General features: G+C 36.9%; 1 protein-coding gene across 5 annotated transcripts in view; it reads right to left on the bottom strand.

Moving 5' to 3' along the window:
• Positions 1-17,835, bottom strand: part of ECHDC1 (ethylmalonyl-CoA decarboxylase 1) — a 56,376-nt gene that overhangs the window by 24,261 nt on the left and 14,280 nt on the right. For all 5 annotated transcript variants that reach the window (XM_021088555.1, XM_021088558.1, XM_013988459.2 and 2 more), the window contains exons 2-3: positions 3,884-4,102; positions 1,128-1,270 (exon numbers count right to left, since the gene is read on the bottom strand). In XM_021088555.1, the coding sequence (XP_020944214.1) occupies positions 1,128-1,270; positions 3,884-4,100 (360 nt within the window). In that variant the 5' untranslated portion in view covers positions 4,101-4,102. The remainder of the gene's footprint in view (positions 1-1,127; positions 1,271-3,883; positions 4,103-17,835) is intronic.

Below are 17,835 nucleotides of genomic sequence, written 5' to 3'. Positions count from 1 at the left end.
AGGCCTGCAGGGTACAGCCCAACACTAACTTATACAGACCTACCATAATTTATTATCCCATTCTATCTTTATAGTGCCTTCCGTGAACAAAGTAAGGTGCCTTGCAATATAATCATTCTAGAGATTGATTACATAGAAAATTACAATCAAATGACTTGCAGGTCATGTAGCTAATTGTTAGTAAAGCTTGGGCAGGAATCCATATATAAAGACATGCAAGTTCTCAGCCGTTCAGATGTATTACAGATTTAAGTCTAGTGGTGCTACAAATTATGGATCATCATGGGTGATGTTTGTTAATATCAAGATCTTTAAAGTAAAAATAATAGCTACCTTTTTTCAGACAGTATGCTAATAGGCACTTTATATACATTGTCTTGAATCCTCACAATAGCTCTGAGAAATACACAGTTCTTATTTATAGATTAGGAAAATAAGACTTAGAATAAATGATTTGCCCAATCACATGGCCAGAAACCAAGCATTCAAATACAAATCTATCAAAATTACCAAAAAAGTGCTCTTTCCTCACATATGCAAACAGACATCATATGCTACATAGAGAGGTATGAGAGTTATATACTAACATTAAAACAGTATTACCTATATAAAGCAATAAATACTTTTTTTCCCCTTTTTCATCTCTCTCTTTTTTTTGGGGGGTGGGAAAGTCTAGAGGATGTTAGTAGAGAAAGAAAGACAGATTCCTTGGAGGAATTATGACGAAAGATGATCAGGATTTCTTTTTGATCATAGTAATTCAAAGTTAAGTTTTTAAATTGTTACCATTTATTAAAGCCTACTATGTGCCAAAGCTATGCTAGGTACTTTATGTATATATATTTCATGTAAAATTCCTTCTCATGAGATGCTTTGTGACTTCCACTCAAAAAATTCACATTCTTGCTAGTTTTAATAATGGACTTTTTATTGATAATCCTTCTATCCTTCTTACGCCCCACCATGGACTTCACACTATTACAACCTAATCTTTAAGAAGAAAACAAAAACCAGTTTTTGGGAAGCTATTAAAGAATATCTGTCATCATAATAACCATATAAGTAGAATATAAATATCTCAGCCATTGATGCCTGACAAACATGGAGAATGCATAATCCATACTTGCCTCTGGAGTTCCTAGTGCTTTCACAGCATTCAGATCAGATCCTGAGGAGAAAGTATTTTTTGCCCCACAGACAATGACACCTTTCCCCTCTGTCCAATTTTCCAACTCAATCACTTTTTCCAGAAGCTGCAGCATCATAACACCTGTCAGAGAGGGGAGGGGTGATCACAAGCACATAAAATATTGGAAAAATAGAAATAATTTAGGAAACATAAATATCAAACAAGGCTCTTAGGTCACAAATTTTACAACTATTCACTGAATGTCCATCAAATACCTATCATGTGAGTACTAAGAAGTATATGCAGAAGAGGAATGCATGACAATCTCTACTTTAAAAGTTTATAATTCGTGGAGTTCCCGTCTTGGCGCAGTGGTTAATGAATCCGGCTAGGAACCATGAGGTTGCGGGTTTGATCCCTGGCCTTGCTCAGTGGGTTAAGGATCTGGCCATTGCTGTGAGCTGTGGTGTTGGCTGCAGATGCGGCTCGGATCTCACATTGTTGTGGCTGTAGCGTAGGCCAGCGGCTACAGCTCTGATTGGACCCCTAGCCTGGGGACCTCCATATGCCGCAGGAGCAGCCCAAGAAATGGCAAAAAGACAAAAAAATTAAAAAAAATAAAAGAAAATAAAAGTTTATAATTCGTTAGTGAACTTAACTCTCTCTCCCTCTCCCTCTGCCCCTCTCCCTCTCTCTCCTTCTCCTTCTCTCTCTTCCTCCATCCTTCCCTCCCTTAATTAAGAAGTTATATAAATATGTGGTTAGGTAGAATTATGTATGAGAAATCTATACCAGTAGTTAAACTAATCTTTTTGACTTTGTAAACACATGCTGTACAGTAGGGGAAAATATATATATATATAAATATATACATAAATGATAAAAAAAAAAGTTGAAATGGACCTTAAAGAGTATCTCAGGTGATCTTCAAACAAGAACCTTGAGAGTTGTGTGGTGTGGGACTCATTCATCATGACCCAACCCAACCCAACCCCATTACTCCAATCAAAGCAGCTCTGTTTATATTAGTATTAAACATAAGGCATCAAATTAACACTTGCTTTCATTTGAAAAAAAAAAGTCTTACTAATATAAATTATGAATTGTAGCTACTCAGTAGTAAGTTAAAACTAATATTAATCTAGCCTAAATCACGAGAGCAATCTCACCTTTCTAATTTTATTTTTCTTAGGCTAATATAAAAACTTGATTTTATTCTCTGAACCAATTGAAGGTATGGAGCTGCACTGTCCAATAAAGAAGCCATCACCCACATGCAGCTATTGAGCACTTGAAACCCAGTTACTCTAAACTGAGATGTGCAATAGTGTAAAATATACATCAGATTTCAAAGACTTGGTATGGAAAAAAAAGAAAATAGCTAATTAATAATTTTTTATATAAGTCACATGTTAAAATATCTTGAATATACTGAGTAAAATAAAATATACTATTAAAATTAGTTTTACCTTTCTTTTTCCTTTTTTAAAAATATGGCTACGAGATATTAAATTATATATGTGGATGACGTGTGTCTTGCATATTTCTACTAAAATATGCATTAATAGATTAAATATACATTAATAGAGACATCTCTGAATTCTGCGGAATGTAAAGTTCTCCTGTGTTTAAAGATACACCATGGATCATTTACAAAGTTATGAAATTTTGTTGAGATATTTTTAAACCTCGTATTTCAAATGCTACTACAGGAGTTTCCATCGTGGCTCAGTGGAAACAAATCTGACCAGCATCCATGAGGACGCAGGTTCGATCCCTGGCCTTGCTCAGTGGGTTAAGGATCCAGCGTTGCCATGAGCTGTGGTGTAGGTCACAGATACAGCTTGGATCTGGTGTTGCTGTGCCACGTCATAGGCTGGCAGCTACAGCCCGGATTGGATCCCATGACTGGGAACTTCCATATGTTGCAGGTGCAGCCCTAAAAAAAAAAGAAAAAAGAAAAAAAAAATTGAAAAAAAAAAACAAATGCTACTACAAAATATAATTGCCCCCTGTGAAGTAACTGATAAATTACTTGGCCAAAATCATTTGAAAACACGAGTGCTGGGGTAGTCAGCAAGGTTACTCATTAGCTCTTGTATAATATCATGGTAGCATAATTCAAATTTGAGCTTTGGCAAAAAATTATCAATGATCATATGTCCTGGATATTGAGGTCTCTTATATATAAAATTTTTATATGCCCAGAGAGCTGCCGAGTGAATAGAAGGTATTTACCTGTATTTCAGAGTTAGAAAGGGGACAACGAACAGGCAAGAGCAATATTTGCATTGATTATTGGAATTACATGGTTAAAATGACAGTCTTATTTCATATTTAGAAAAAAAATTAAGTAACTTTTTTTTTCATTTCAGGCTTTTCTCTTTCATTTTTAAAACCTTAGAAACACCTTTCCCTTTGTCTCCCAGTAATATTAGCTGAGCACAAACAAATGAAGTTATTAGGCAGTTAAAATTTCAATGGAAAAAATAAGCAAGATTAACTGGATGATTTCCCTTTTATCAACATCTGTATTCATGAATTTTTAAAAAGCATTAAAATATTCACAATTAGTTAAAAAAAAATTCCTGGTTCATATGATAGTTTGTTTTGTCTTGTTTTGTTTTTCAAGTTCCCACAAAGAGTACCATGACTTTCAAGAATTCTGTCAACAGAATAAGGAAAAAAAAAATCACAGGATAGAAGATTAGATTTAGTATCATTTTTTAACTAACAAAAGAAAGATCGCTTTACCTGAGAAGGCATTCATTTTACTTGGATTGTTCAGAGTAAGAATGCCAAGGCCATTTTCTTCTTTCTGGAGGTCAACAGATCCACCAGGAAACTGCTGAAGTTTTTTTTTCACTTCTTCCTCATGGAAGCCATGAGAGGTATTATAAAGTGACAATCCTATTTGATGTAGAAATTTTGTCCTTATAGGAACAGGTGAAGTCGTTAAAAGACTTGCCATTTCTGGAAAAGAGAGAAATGTATGCAGTAGTCCAGATAAACAGACACTTTCCTAATATTATACCTGAACAAGCTTTAGTGAGAGAACTTTCTGTTTGGGAGGACTTCCCTACTTCTAAAAGAACTCCTTGAGAAGTGTATGGAATTGCTTCCTTCCCCTCTTCCCAGACAAAATAATTCACACTGTATATCATTTCATTATATGGAAGATGATAACATAGTTATAGTGCCTTTACTGAGATCCAACACACTAAGAGGATTTAGAAAAATGTTGCTGTTCTGTAATTAGCACCATCTTCTGCCTCTGGTAGTCCTCCTCATGACAGTAGTTCTTCTGTCCTAACTACATCTAGTAAATTCAGTCCAAATGTCCCCTTGGAAACAGTCTTTATGCAGAGAGGCTACAAGACAGCCCCGCTCTCTAATAGAAGAGTTATTCTTAGTATTATCCTTATCTTAATGCAATGCTTTTATAGAAATAGCTGGAAGGAGTCCTGAGGAAAACGGGGAGAGAAACAGGAATTGATGTGTGTGATTTCTGTGTTCCCCAAAGTTCTGTCATTCTTCTCACTTTATATATCTCATCTCTGGGTAATTTCCTATCTGCCATATGCTTTTTTTGCTCTATGTAAGTATTTTTGTTGACATGAAACATACATTCTGAAAGTTATACAAATTATAAGTTACAGTTCACAGAATTTTTCCAAAGTAAATACATTTAAGTAAATAGCACCCAGATCAAGAAAGAGAACATAAGCCTTAAAAGATCCACCTTTCATTGTAGCACTTTTTGGTCGTGACTCCAAATAAGGATAACAGCTATCTTGACTTGAAATACACAAGATTAGCTTGCTTGCTGTTGAACTTTATAAAAATTGAAAAATATCATATATATTATTTTGTGTTTGGTTTCATCTATGTTTGTGACACCCAATACCATTATTATGTGTAATTAGATTCTAAAGAGTCCATTCTTTTCATTGTTGTATTTTATTATATGAACATAGCACAATTCATCTATTCTAATGTAAATAGACATTTGGTATTTTCTGGGTTTTAGCATTATAAGTAGAGTTGCTGTGAACTTTTTAGTATGTGTCTTTCATGTCACTATGTATGCTGTTGACTAAATCTAGAAATGGAATTACTGGGTTGGCAGTAGTTGGCTAATACTGATTGTTAAACACTGAAGATCTTTGCAAGTTGTTTTTTTAAACCATTGATAGCTTGAAATTAACCATGGTGAGATTACTAGGAAACTCTCCATATCAATCTCTCTCTCTCCTCTCTCTCTCTCTCTCTCTCTCACACACACACACACACACACACACACACACACACACACACAAACACACACACACTACTGAGTACACTGGGCATAATGATAGCACCTGTTCATTCGTTCTACTTAAAAGAATACTACCTAAGCATTTTCTAAAATGGTTGTACCAATATAAATTAGTACTTCCACAGCTAGTGAACATTCCAGTTGCTCCACAACCTTGTTATCACTTGCTAATGTCTCTTTCCTCCTTTCTTTTCATTTTAGGCATTCTAGAGAATGGTCTGTCATTGTGGTATCACTTAGCATTTCCATGATGTTGAATGAAGTCAAGCTCCATTTTTATGTGCTTATCTGGCATTTGCATACCATCTTTTATAAAGTGACCAAGTTTTTCACCGATTTTTTTCTATTTATTTGCCTTTTTATTACTAATTTGTTGACTTTCTTTTATTCCTTTGCCTATAGTTTTTATTAAAACCTGTAAGACATGAATTCCCATCATGGCAGAGTGGTTAATGAATCCAACTAGGAACCGTGAGGTTGTGGGTTCGATCCCTGGCCTTGCTTAGGGTTAAGGATCCGGCGTTGCCGTGAGCTGTGGTGTGGGGCGCAGATGTGGCTGGGATTCCACGTTGCTGTGGCTCTGGCATAGGCTGGTGGCTACAGCTCTGATTCGACCCCTAGCCTGAGAACCTCCATATGCCGCAGGAGCGGCCCAAGAAAAGGCAAACAGACAAAAAAAAAAAAAAAAAAAAAAAACAAAAAAAAACCTGTAAGACAGCAAATCCTACATTTCTATCTCCAGTTGAGACCTTATGCCTGTGTACTCCTAACTCAAACAAAAGTCTATTTTGTTAGTCCTCACCTCTAGATGTACCGCGGGCTTCTCAAAAATCACTGTCTAAACCTTAACTCATACTTCGAAAACCTGTTAACTCCTTCTTTACTCCTTCCCTTAACTATCCATAGTATCATCACCCCAATAAGCCACAGCAGAAAACCCAATTTCCTTCCCCTCCTTCATTTTTCATACGTGACCTACATGTAAAACATTTTCTTCTTTTTTATTGTTCCCATCCTTTATTTCTTCTACTACTAATATAGTTCAAACCTCATCATGTAACATCTGGACAAATACAGTGGTCACCAGTTAGTTTCACACTAGTCCTTGAAATCAGAGCTATCTTTTTAATCCAGTCAGGTTATTCCAAATTTAAGGTTTCTCAATAGCTTTCTATCAAAAGGATAAAATCCAAAGCTCACTCTGATTTGGCCTCTGCCTATGCCTTGAATCCCCTCTCTCATGACTTTTCTACCCACAGTCTACATTGGACACCAAACAACAAATTTACCTTATTATTTTACATTGTTACCTCCTCCTATGTCTTTCCTGCCTTGTTGACCTAGTAAATACCAAATCATCTTTAAAAACTAAATTCCTAAGTTTCCTCTTAAAAGTGATTTCCTGGAGTTCCCATCGTGGCTCAGTGGTTAACGAATTCAACCAGGAACCATGAAGTTGCGGGTTCGATCCCTGGCCTTGCTCAGTGGGTTAAGGATCCGGCATTTCCATGAGCTGTGGTGTGAGTTGCAGAAGCAGCTCGGATCCCCCAGTGGCTACAGCTCTGATTCGACCCCTAGCCTGGGAACCTCCATGTGCCATGGGAGCGGCCCAAGAAATGGCAAAAAAAACGAAAAAAAAAAAAAAAAAGATTTCCTAAGCAGAGATAATCATTCTCTTTATCCTAACCTAGTATTTATTCCATTTTTTTACATTTTGCACATTAATTTTAATTTTATTTTTAATTTGTCTTTCTTACTAGGTGGGAAGCTCCTTGAGAGCAGTTCTCTGAGGTACATACCCTCTGTCACTAGGGCCTTGTACAGTGCTCAACACATAAAAAGTACTTAATAAATACTTGGTGAAGAAAACACAGGAAAGTGAAAAAATAAGTCATCAGGTTGCCAAAGAGAATGCCGTAATATTGTTTTATAGTTTCAGAAAATATCTCTAATATGTGAGTTACAAAATGGTATGAGGAACAGATGGAGAACAGGGCATCATAAAGAAGCTTGCAATATAATCTCTCTTTTTTCCTACTTTAAATTGCTTCACCTTCAAATAATACCTTTGTCAAAGTGTCTCAGCAGGATACCTGGATAAGTATCTAAAAATATGCAGTAGAATGCAATCCTTTAAACTGTAAGACCTTGGGAATAGTATTTCAAATTTCATCACTAGGAGTTCCCACTGTGATGCAGTATGTTAAGAATCTGACCACAACCGCTCTGGTTACTGCAGAGGTGCAGGTTTGATCCCTGGCCTGGTGCAGTATGTTAAAGGATCCAGCATTAGCAGCTGCGGTATAGGTCACAACTGCAGCTTGGATTCACTCCCTGGCTCGGGAACTTCCATATTCCATGGGTGCAGTTATAAAAAAAAAAAAAAAAAAAAAAAAAAATTTCTCCCCACTAAGGTGATTTATAAAAATAATATTGAGGAAACCAAGATGTTTCTTAAACCTTATCAAGAAGGCTAAATAAAATGTAATTCATTTACATAAAAAGTGACCCACTGACAAAAAAGATAGCAGGTAAGGTGCCTGTTGTCTTAGAAAACAGTATCCGAGGAGAGAGGACAAGATGGCGGAGGAGTAGGGAACACGCTCGCCCTCTCCCACAAACAACAAAAAAAGCACATCTACAGAATAAATGACTCGCACAGAACAGCAACCAATCGCTGGCAGAGGAACCTAAACTCCAATAACGGCAAGAAGTTCGTGACATTACTGGGCAGAACGGAAGAAAAGAGGAGAGTGAGAGGTGAATCCGAGCGGGACGGGCGCTCCCGAAAGGGAACTGAGGAGGAGAAAGGGATCCCGCACCCTGGAAAGTCACCTACTCGGGGGAAAGATCAAGGAAGAACTAGAACTGAAGAAACCACAATCAGAGAGCAGTCATTCAAATAAGCCAGCATATAGACTTAATCATGAACATGCTTCAAACAAAATAAAATTAAAAAGAAAAAAATAAAAAAGAGTCATCAAAACCATAAAATGTGGGCAAGGGATGTTAGGAAATAAATAACCCTTTTTGTTTGTTTGTTTGTATGTTTCTCTTCTTAATTTTAATATAGTAATGAAGTGTTTGAACTTACAGGACCATCAGGCTAAAACACACAATTATGGGAAGGGTTTAGCATACTTAAAAAACAGGGCAACCACAAGCCAAAACCAAATATTGCATTTGAAAAAAATGAAAAAAAAAATACACTCAAGCAGATAATAACAGGAGACCATCCAACCAAAAAAAAAAAAAGGAAGAATGGAGAACCATAGAATCAACTGGAACACGAGGTTCAAAATGGCAATAAACATCTATCAATTATCACCTTAAATGTCAATGGACTGAATGCCCCAATCAAAAGACATAGAGTGGCTGAGTGGATAAAAAGGCAAAAACCTTCAATATGCTGCCTTCAAGAAACTCACCTTAGGTCAAAAGATACATATAGATTGAAAGTGAAAGGGTGGGGAAAAATATTTCACGCCAATAAACATGACAGAAAAGCAGGAGTCGCAACGCTCATATCAGACAAAATAGACTTTAAAACAAAAGACATAAAGAAAGACAAAGAAGGACACTACTTAATGATTAAGGGATCCATCCAAGGAGAGGATGTTACTATCGTCAACATATATGCCCCAAATACAGGAGCACCCAGATACATACAACAAATATTAACAGACATAAAGGGAGATATTGATGAGAATACAATCATAGTAGGAGACCTTAATACCCCCCTCACATCAATGGACAGATCCTCTAGACAGAAAACCAATAAAGCAACAGAGATCCTAAAGGAAACAATAGAAAAGTTAGACTTCATTGATATCTTCAGGACACTACATCCAAAAAAAGCAGAATACACATTCTTCTCAAATGCTCATGGAACATCCTCAAGAATCGACCACATATTGGGACACAAAGCTAATCTCAGTAAATTTAGGAGCATAGAAATTATCTCACGTATCTTCTCTGATCACAATGCCATGAAATTAGAAATCAACCATGGGAAAAGGAAAGAGAAAAAACCTACTCCATGGAGACTAAACAACATGCTACTAAAAAACCAATGGGTCAATGAGGAAATCAAGAAGGAAATTAAAAACTACCTCGAAACAAATGATAATGAAGACACAACCTCTCAAAATCTATGGGATGCTGCGAAAGCAGTGCTCAGAGGGAAATTTATAGCAATATAGGCCTTTCTCAAAAAAGAAGAAAGATCCCAAATTGACAACTTAACCCTCCACCTAAATGAATTAGAAAAAGAAGAACAAAGAAGTCCTAAAGTCAGCAGAAGGAAGGAAATATAAAGATCAAAGAAGAAATCAATAAAATAGAGACTCAAAAAACAATAGAGAAAATTAATAAAACCAAGAGCTGGTTCTTTGAAAAGTTAAACAAAATTGACAAACCCCTGGCCAGACTCACTAAAAAGAGGAGAGAAAGAACCCAAATAACCAAAATTATAAACGAAAAAGGAGAAATCACAACGGATACAGCAGAAATACAAAAAACCATAAGAGAATACTATGAACAACTATACGGCCACAAGTTTGACAATCTGGAAGAAATGGACAATTTTCTAGAATCTTACAGCCTGCCAAAACTGAATCAAGTAGAAACAGACCAACTGAACAGACCGATCGCTAGAAATGAAATTGAAGAGGTCATAAAATCACTCCCTACAAATAAAAGTCCAGATGGCTTCACAGGTGAATTCTATCAAACATATAAAGAGTAATTGGTGCCCATCCTCCTTAAACTCTTTCAAAAGGTTGAAGAAGAAGGAATACTCCCAAAGACATTCTATGAGGCCACCATCACCCTCATTCTAAAACCAGACAGAGATACCACCAAAAAAGAAAACTATCGCCCAATATCATTGATGAATATAGATGCAAAAATTCTCAACAAAATCTTAGCCAACCGAATCCAACAACATACCAAAAAAATTATACACCATGACCAGGGTGGGTTCATCCCAGGTTCACAAGGATGGTTCAACATACGCAAATCAATCAGCATCATACACCACATTAACAAAAAAAAAGTAAAAAACCACATGATCATCTCAATAGACGCAGAAAAAGCATTTGACAAAGTTCAACATCCATTCATGATCAAGACCCTCGCCAAAGTGGGTATAGAGGGAACATTCCTGAATATAATCAAGCCATTTATGATAAACCCACAGCAAATATCATGCTCAATGGGGAAAAACTGAAAGCCTTCTCCCTCAAATCTGGAACAAGACAGGGATGCCCACTCTCACCACTGCTATTCAACAGGTTTTGGAAGTCCTAGCCACAGCAATTAGACAAACCAAAGAAATAAAAGGCATCCATATAGGAAGAGAAGAGATCAAACTGTCACTGTATGCAGATGACAGGATACTATACATAGAAAACCCTAAGGACTCAACCCCAAAACTCCTTGAACTGATTAATACATTCAGCAAAGTAGCAGGATATAAGATTAACATTCAGAAGTCAGCTGCATTTCTGTATACCAGCAATGAAATATTAGAAAAGGAATACAAAAATACGATACCTTTTAAAATTGTACCTCACAAAATCAAATACCTCGGAATACACCTGACCAAGGAGGTAAAGGACCTATATGCCGAGAACTATAAAACTTTAATCAAAGAAATCAAAGAAGATGTAAAGAAATGGAAAGATATTCCATGTTCCTGGATTGGAAAAATCAATATTGTAAAAATGCCCATACTACCCAAAGCAATCTACAGATTCAATGCAATCCCTATCAAATTACCCACGACATTTTTCACAGAACTAGAACAAACAATCCAAACATTTCTATGGAACCACAAAAGACCCAGAATCGCCAAAGCAATCCTGAGAAACAAAAACCAAGCAGGAGGCATCACTCTCCCAGACTTCAAGAAATACTACAAAGCCACAGTCATCAAAACAGTGTGGTACTGGTACCAAAACAGACAGACAGACCAATGGAACAGAACAGAGAACCCGGAAATAAACCCTGACACCTATGGTCAATTAATCTTTGACAAGGGAGGCAAGAACATCAAATGGGAAAAAGAAAGTCTATTCAGCAAGCATTGCTGGGAAACCTGGACAGCTGCATGCAAAGCAATGAGACTAGAACACTCCCTCACACCATGCACAAAAATAAGCTCCAAATGGCTGAAAGACTTAAATATACGACAGGACACCATCAAACTCCTAGAAGAAAACATAGGCAAAACACTCTCTGACATCAACATCATGAATATTTTCTCAGGGCAGTCTCCCAAAGCAATAGGAATTAGAGCAAAAATAAACCCATGGGACCTCATCAAACTGAAAAGCTTTTGCACAGCAAAGGAAACCCAAAAGAAAACAAAAAGACAACTTACAGAATGGGAGAAAATAGTTTCAAATGATGCAACTGACAAGGGCTTAATCTCTAGAATATATAAACAACTTATACAACCCAACAGCAAAAAAGCCAATCAATCAATGGAAAAATGGGCAAAAGACCTGAACAGACATTTCTCCAAAGAAGATATACAGATGGCCAGCAAACACATGAAAAAATGCTCAACATCGCTGATTATAAGAGAAATGCAAATCAAAACTACCATGAGATACCACCTCACACCAGTCAGAATGGCCATCATTAATAAGTCCACAAATAACAAGTGCTGGAGGGGCTGTGGAGAAAAGGAAACCCTCCTGCACTGTTGGTGGGAATGTAAACTGGTACAGCCACTATGGAGAACAGTTTGGAGATACCTTAGAAATCTATACATAGAACTTCCATATGACCCCACAATCCCACTCTTGGGCATCTATCCGGACAAAACTCTCCTTAAAAGAGACACGTGCACCCGCATGTTCATTGCAGCACTATTCACAATAGCCAGGACATGGAAACAACCCAAATGTCCATCGACAGATGATTGGATTCGGAAGAGGTGGTATATATACACAATGGAATACTACTCAGCCATAAAAAAGAATGACATAATGCCATTTGCAGCAACATGGATGGAACTAGAGAATCTCATCCTGAGTGAAATGAGCCAGAAAGACAAAGACAAATACCATATGACATCACTTATAACTGGAATCTAATATCCAGCACAAATGAACATCTCAGAAAAGAAAATCATGGACTTGGAGAAGAGACTTGTGGCTGCCTGATGGGAGGGGGAGGGAGTGGGAGGGATCAGGAGCTTGGGCTTATCAGACACAACTTAGAATAGATATACAAGGAGATCCTGCTGAATAGCATTGAGAACTTTGTCTAGATACTCATGTTGCAACAGAACAAAGGGTGGGGGAAAAATGTAATTGTAATGTATACATGTAAGGATAACCTGACCCCCTTGCTGTACAGTGGGAAAATAAAAAAATTATATATAAAAAAAACAAGAAAACAGCATCCAAGAATAACATCTTGATGCTATTTTTCCAAGGGAAAAAAAAGTATCCTAACACGCTATGGTAAATGATGTGATGGGACCTGCTTCCAAAACTACCATAACTTTACTCTATCATTTGCTACCAAACTCCATAATTAACCCTCCTTCTTTCCTACTGGAAAGAGCTCTAATTAGTAAATATAAAGGTGACAAACTGGTATTTCTTCCGCATTTTATGAGCTTAGTTTGGTTATCAGAAAACAGTCCACAGTATTTAGTCATTCATGGATGAAGAAATAACTTTTTAAAGTTTTAATTCTAAAATATTCCAAAATTATTTCTTAAAATAGAGAAAACAATAAAACAGATACCTGTCCCTCATTTATAACAGATGTTAGCATTGTCTCATATGTCCTTCAGCTCATTCTTTTCAAAAAACCTTTTTTGGAGTTCCTGTTATGGTTCAGCAGTTAATGAACCTGACTAGTATACATGAGGATGCGGGTTCAACACTGGCCTCGCTCAGTGGTCTTGCCGTGAGCTGTGGTATAGGTCACGGACACAGCTCAGATCCTGAGTTGCTGTGGCTGTGTTGTAGGCCAGCAGCTGTAGCTCTGATTCAACCCCTAGCCTGGGAAATTCCATTTGCTGCAGGTGTGGCCCTAAAAAGCAAATAAATAAATAAAAATTACAAATAAAAAATTTTTCATTTCCGAAATTTTCCAATGTTCACAAAAGTAGAAAGAACAGCATGGAGAACTTTCTTCTTCTGATTGTGACAATTATGAACAATTTTGTAATCTTGTTTCATTAACCACTATCTCACAACACATGCAACGTATTTCTGCCTCTCCTGAGTACTTAAAAGAAAATTTACAGAATAACTTTTTTTTTTTTGTCTTTATGTCTTTTTGCCTTTTTGCCATTTCTTGGGCCTCTCCCGAGGCATATGGAGGCTCCCAGGCTAGGGGTCCAATAGGAGCTGTAGCCGCCAGCCTACGCCAGAGCCACAGCAACGCAGGATCCGAGCCGCGTCTGCGACCTACACCACAGCTCATGGCAATGCCAGATCCTTGACTCACTGAGCAAGGCCGGGATCGAACCCACAATCTCATGGTTCCTAGTCGGATTCATTAACCACTGAGCAGGATGGGAACTCCAGTATAACTTTTAAGTGTCTAAACACACAAGGCTGAGATCTAGGACCAGTGGCAAGCTAGGTAAAAAGCCCTCTGAAGCCCTGCCTAAAGACTTCTTACTTAGGCACCTTAACTATAACAAATTCTTTGAATACAGATGTGACTTAACCCAAAGGTGGAGCTTAGCACTCGAATTTAGTAGCGAGTAAGATCTGTTCTTAGAACCCCTCAGTATTCAACTTGGAAATACATCGGTAAGTACATTTTCTTAGAATTATTCCTAACAACTACTGGGGTTATTCCTAATGAGGTTAAGAGTTAAAGGACCAGAGTTCCCATTGTGGCTCAGCAGAAATGAATCTGACTAGCATCCATGAGAATGCAGGTTCAATTCCTGGCCTTGCTCTGTGGGTTAAGGTTTCAGCATTGCCGTCAGCTGTGGTGTAGATTGCAGAAGAGGTTCAGATCTGGCGTTGCTGTGGCTGGTGCTATAGGCCATCGGCGACAGCTCTAATTCGACCTCTAGCCTGGGAACTTCTGTATGCCATGGGTGTGGCCCTAAAAAGACAAAAATAAATAAATAAATAAATACATAAAATAAGAGTTAAAGGATACTATCCAGAAGCAAATTCTTTTAGGCTCATATCAATTCATTCCTAAAACTTACAAAGAAAGAAGCTCTATTTATTGCAGCTTAAGTTGAGTAGATCTAGGCAATGTCTCCCCATTCTGGAATAAAAATGACTAAAAATTAAAAAGAAAATATACGGTCAAAATGGAAAGCATGCCAAGCTCTCAGGTGCATAGGGGTAAGCAAACAAGTGTTTGTTTATAACAGAACATGTCCACTATTCTCTCTCTCTTCTTTCCCTCTAAAAGAGTCACCACCAGTTGCCTATAGGCATGGTTATCCAAATTATCTACCAGTAAGGAATAATAAAAGCACTGGGGACATACTTATGGACTATAAGTAATACTGTGATAAACAAAACTAATAAGCAACCAAGGAAATTCATCAAATGTTACAAGTTGCAAAATAAAATAGCCAAGTGGTCTGTTACCTTTAATATCTTCATCCAATGCCAACCCGAAAACCCTTTTCTAAAACTCATGGAGTATCTTTACTTGTACACCATTTTCCCATCCACTGCCAGTCCTAGCTGTCAGATTAGAAAATGATGCAATAAAGATGATAAGTTCTATGGTGTTAACTTCTTTTAAGGTATCAAAAGCCTCTTGAAGACCTAGCAAAGCTAGAAAGAATGATTATCAAACAATAATTCTGCAACATTCCAGGACATTTTCAGTTAACTCAAGAGATACTGAAGGATTTTGTAAATAACTTTCAAAATGAATAAAAGAATCTAATTAAAACAGAGAAATAAATAATGACACAGTAAAGGCAGAATAAATCTATGTTACAGGTGTTCACACTCCTTAAATTAATGCAATGAAAGGTACTTTATTGGTACTACATGAAATTATTGGGCAGATGGGAGAATTACAGGATACTGTGAAACTAAAGAATAAGAGTAATCTCTAAAAGTCAATAATTATTATCATACACTTAAATAATAAATTATTTAATTTTAAACAAATGACTCATTTGAAATATTTTTTCTGCTATGTTACTGCATATTATTCCTCATATTTACCTTACTTCTTTTCTTTGCATAGCTCCAGTTCTCAAAATATAAGCCTAGTTGGAAGATATATTTCCCCGCTTTCCCAGAGGAGGGTAAAATTTCTGTCTATGAAAAGGAAGCACTTCTGAACTTATGATCATAAGGCATCTAGCATCACTAGAAAATAAGCTATTCTGGTCAAACTATCTCTTTACCTGAAAGCAAAACTGTCCTAGGCAAGGATAAATCCACTTGTTGAAAGCTTTTTTGCTCTCAAGTACACAGAACTGTAAAGTTAAATATTTCAATTAACTTTAAGTTATTTCAGTTAACTTTTAGACATTGCTAACCATATATCTAAATATACACCCCTAGAAGTATAAATCTACATGTACATTTTCACTGAAATTGAAAATATTTTTAAAAAGGTAGCTTCTCAGGACTTGAGCATGAACCTAAAAAATGAACTTGAAGGGGAAATAAAGTGATGAAGGTGGAAAATTTAGGTCTATGTGAAATGGAAGGGGTGAAAAAAACTTCAAAATTAAAATGTTTTTACTAATTAAGAGGTATGAAATGTTTATGAAAAAAACAAGGATTTTGGAGGCTTCCTAAATTATCAACCAAATGTAAATATTTCTTAAGATTTCTTAGCTAGTGGAGAAAATCTACACTAAAAATTTCAGGAGTTATTAAGAAATAACAAGCAACGAGGCTAGCTTAGCACTAAATGAAATAAATCAGCATATAAAACTGATATTCTCATGACAAGATGTATGAGAGATGTGCAAGCTACAGCTATTTGCATAAAAAACCCTCCCATCCCCAACAACTGTTCTTTCTTTTTCATCTCCCCTTTCACTATCCTTAGACCCAAGTTCAGTGATCAAAGTCTGTGGGAAAAATAAGGAAATATATCATTCAAAATGAGTCTGGAAGCCTTCTCTCTCTCTCTCTCTCTCTCTCTCTCTCTCTCTCTCTCTCTCTCTTTTTTTTTTTTTTTTTTTTTTTTTAGGGCTACACCTGAGGCGTACAGAGATTCCCAGGCTAGGGGTAAATTTTATCATGAAGTCTAAGAATTTTCTATAGGCAGAAATGGATTCAAAGATATTAAATCCGTGCCTAGGATTATGATACTTTATTTCTCTTCATTCTTTCCCAATTTTAACATTCTAAGCAGAAGTAGAACAAAAATCAAGCAATGTTCTAGTTCTACTGGAGAGTAACCAAAGGAAAAGGTAAACTTAAACTGGCTTTTTTTTTTTTTTTTTTTTTCAGGGCCACACCCATGGCATATGGAAGTTCCCAGGCTATGGGTCAAATTGGAGCTACAGCTGCTGGCCTAAGTCACAGCCACAGCAATGCAGGATCTGAGCCATATCTGTGACCTACCCCATAGCTCATGGCATGCTGGTTCCCCAACCCACAGAGCAAGGCCAGGGATCGAACCCGCAGCCTCATGGATACTAGTCAGATTCTTTTCCTCTGTGCCACAATGGGAATTCCAGATCTGCTTTTCTTTGCAGTCAGTGTCTTGTGACCAAAATACTTACTATTTGTGGGGGTTTTAAATGATTTTTATTTTTTCCATTATAGTTGGTCTGCAGTGTTCTGTCAATCTCTGTTCTCTCTCTCTCTCTCTCTCTCTCACACACACACACACACACACATATACATTCTTTTTCTCACATTATCCTATATCTTGCTCCATCACAAGTGACTAGATATAGTTCCCTGTGCTATACAGCAGGAGCTCACTGCCAATCCACTCCAAATGCAATAGCTTGCATCTACTAACCCCAGCTCACAAAACCGAGGGGGCTATAGAGAGTCAGAACACAGTACGTCCAAGTGTGCTTTTGCCCAGAGTATGTTCTAGGCATGTTTTGCCCCAAGGGATAAGTCATACATAGAAGAGATCACTCAGTGGAAAATTCAGTTGAGGCAGAGGTCTTTTCCACATTGACCATAACTTCAGTATGAAAGAAATGTGCCAAAGAAACTTAATGAGAACTGAGATGGCTATTTAAAATAAATAAATTTGCCTATATCTTCCATAGTATTCTGTTTAGAGAAAAGAAGAGTTAATATCAAAAAAATAATAATAAGGGGGGTAACGCTTATAAACCATTAGCATTTTTAAATACTATGGAGAGATAATAGAATCAATGAACACATCTTCTCTCATTGTAGAGTTATGTCTCTTCTGTCTTCATACATTGCCCCTC

The sequence above is a fragment of the Sus scrofa genome, chromosome 1 (genome assembly GCF_000003025.6).
Source record: "Sus scrofa isolate TJ Tabasco breed Duroc chromosome 1, Sscrofa11.1, whole genome shotgun sequence".
In the NCBI taxonomy this organism is placed as follows: Eukaryota; Metazoa; Chordata; class Mammalia; order Artiodactyla; family Suidae; genus Sus; species Sus scrofa.
This window is presented reverse-complemented; position numbering and strand designations above follow the sequence as displayed.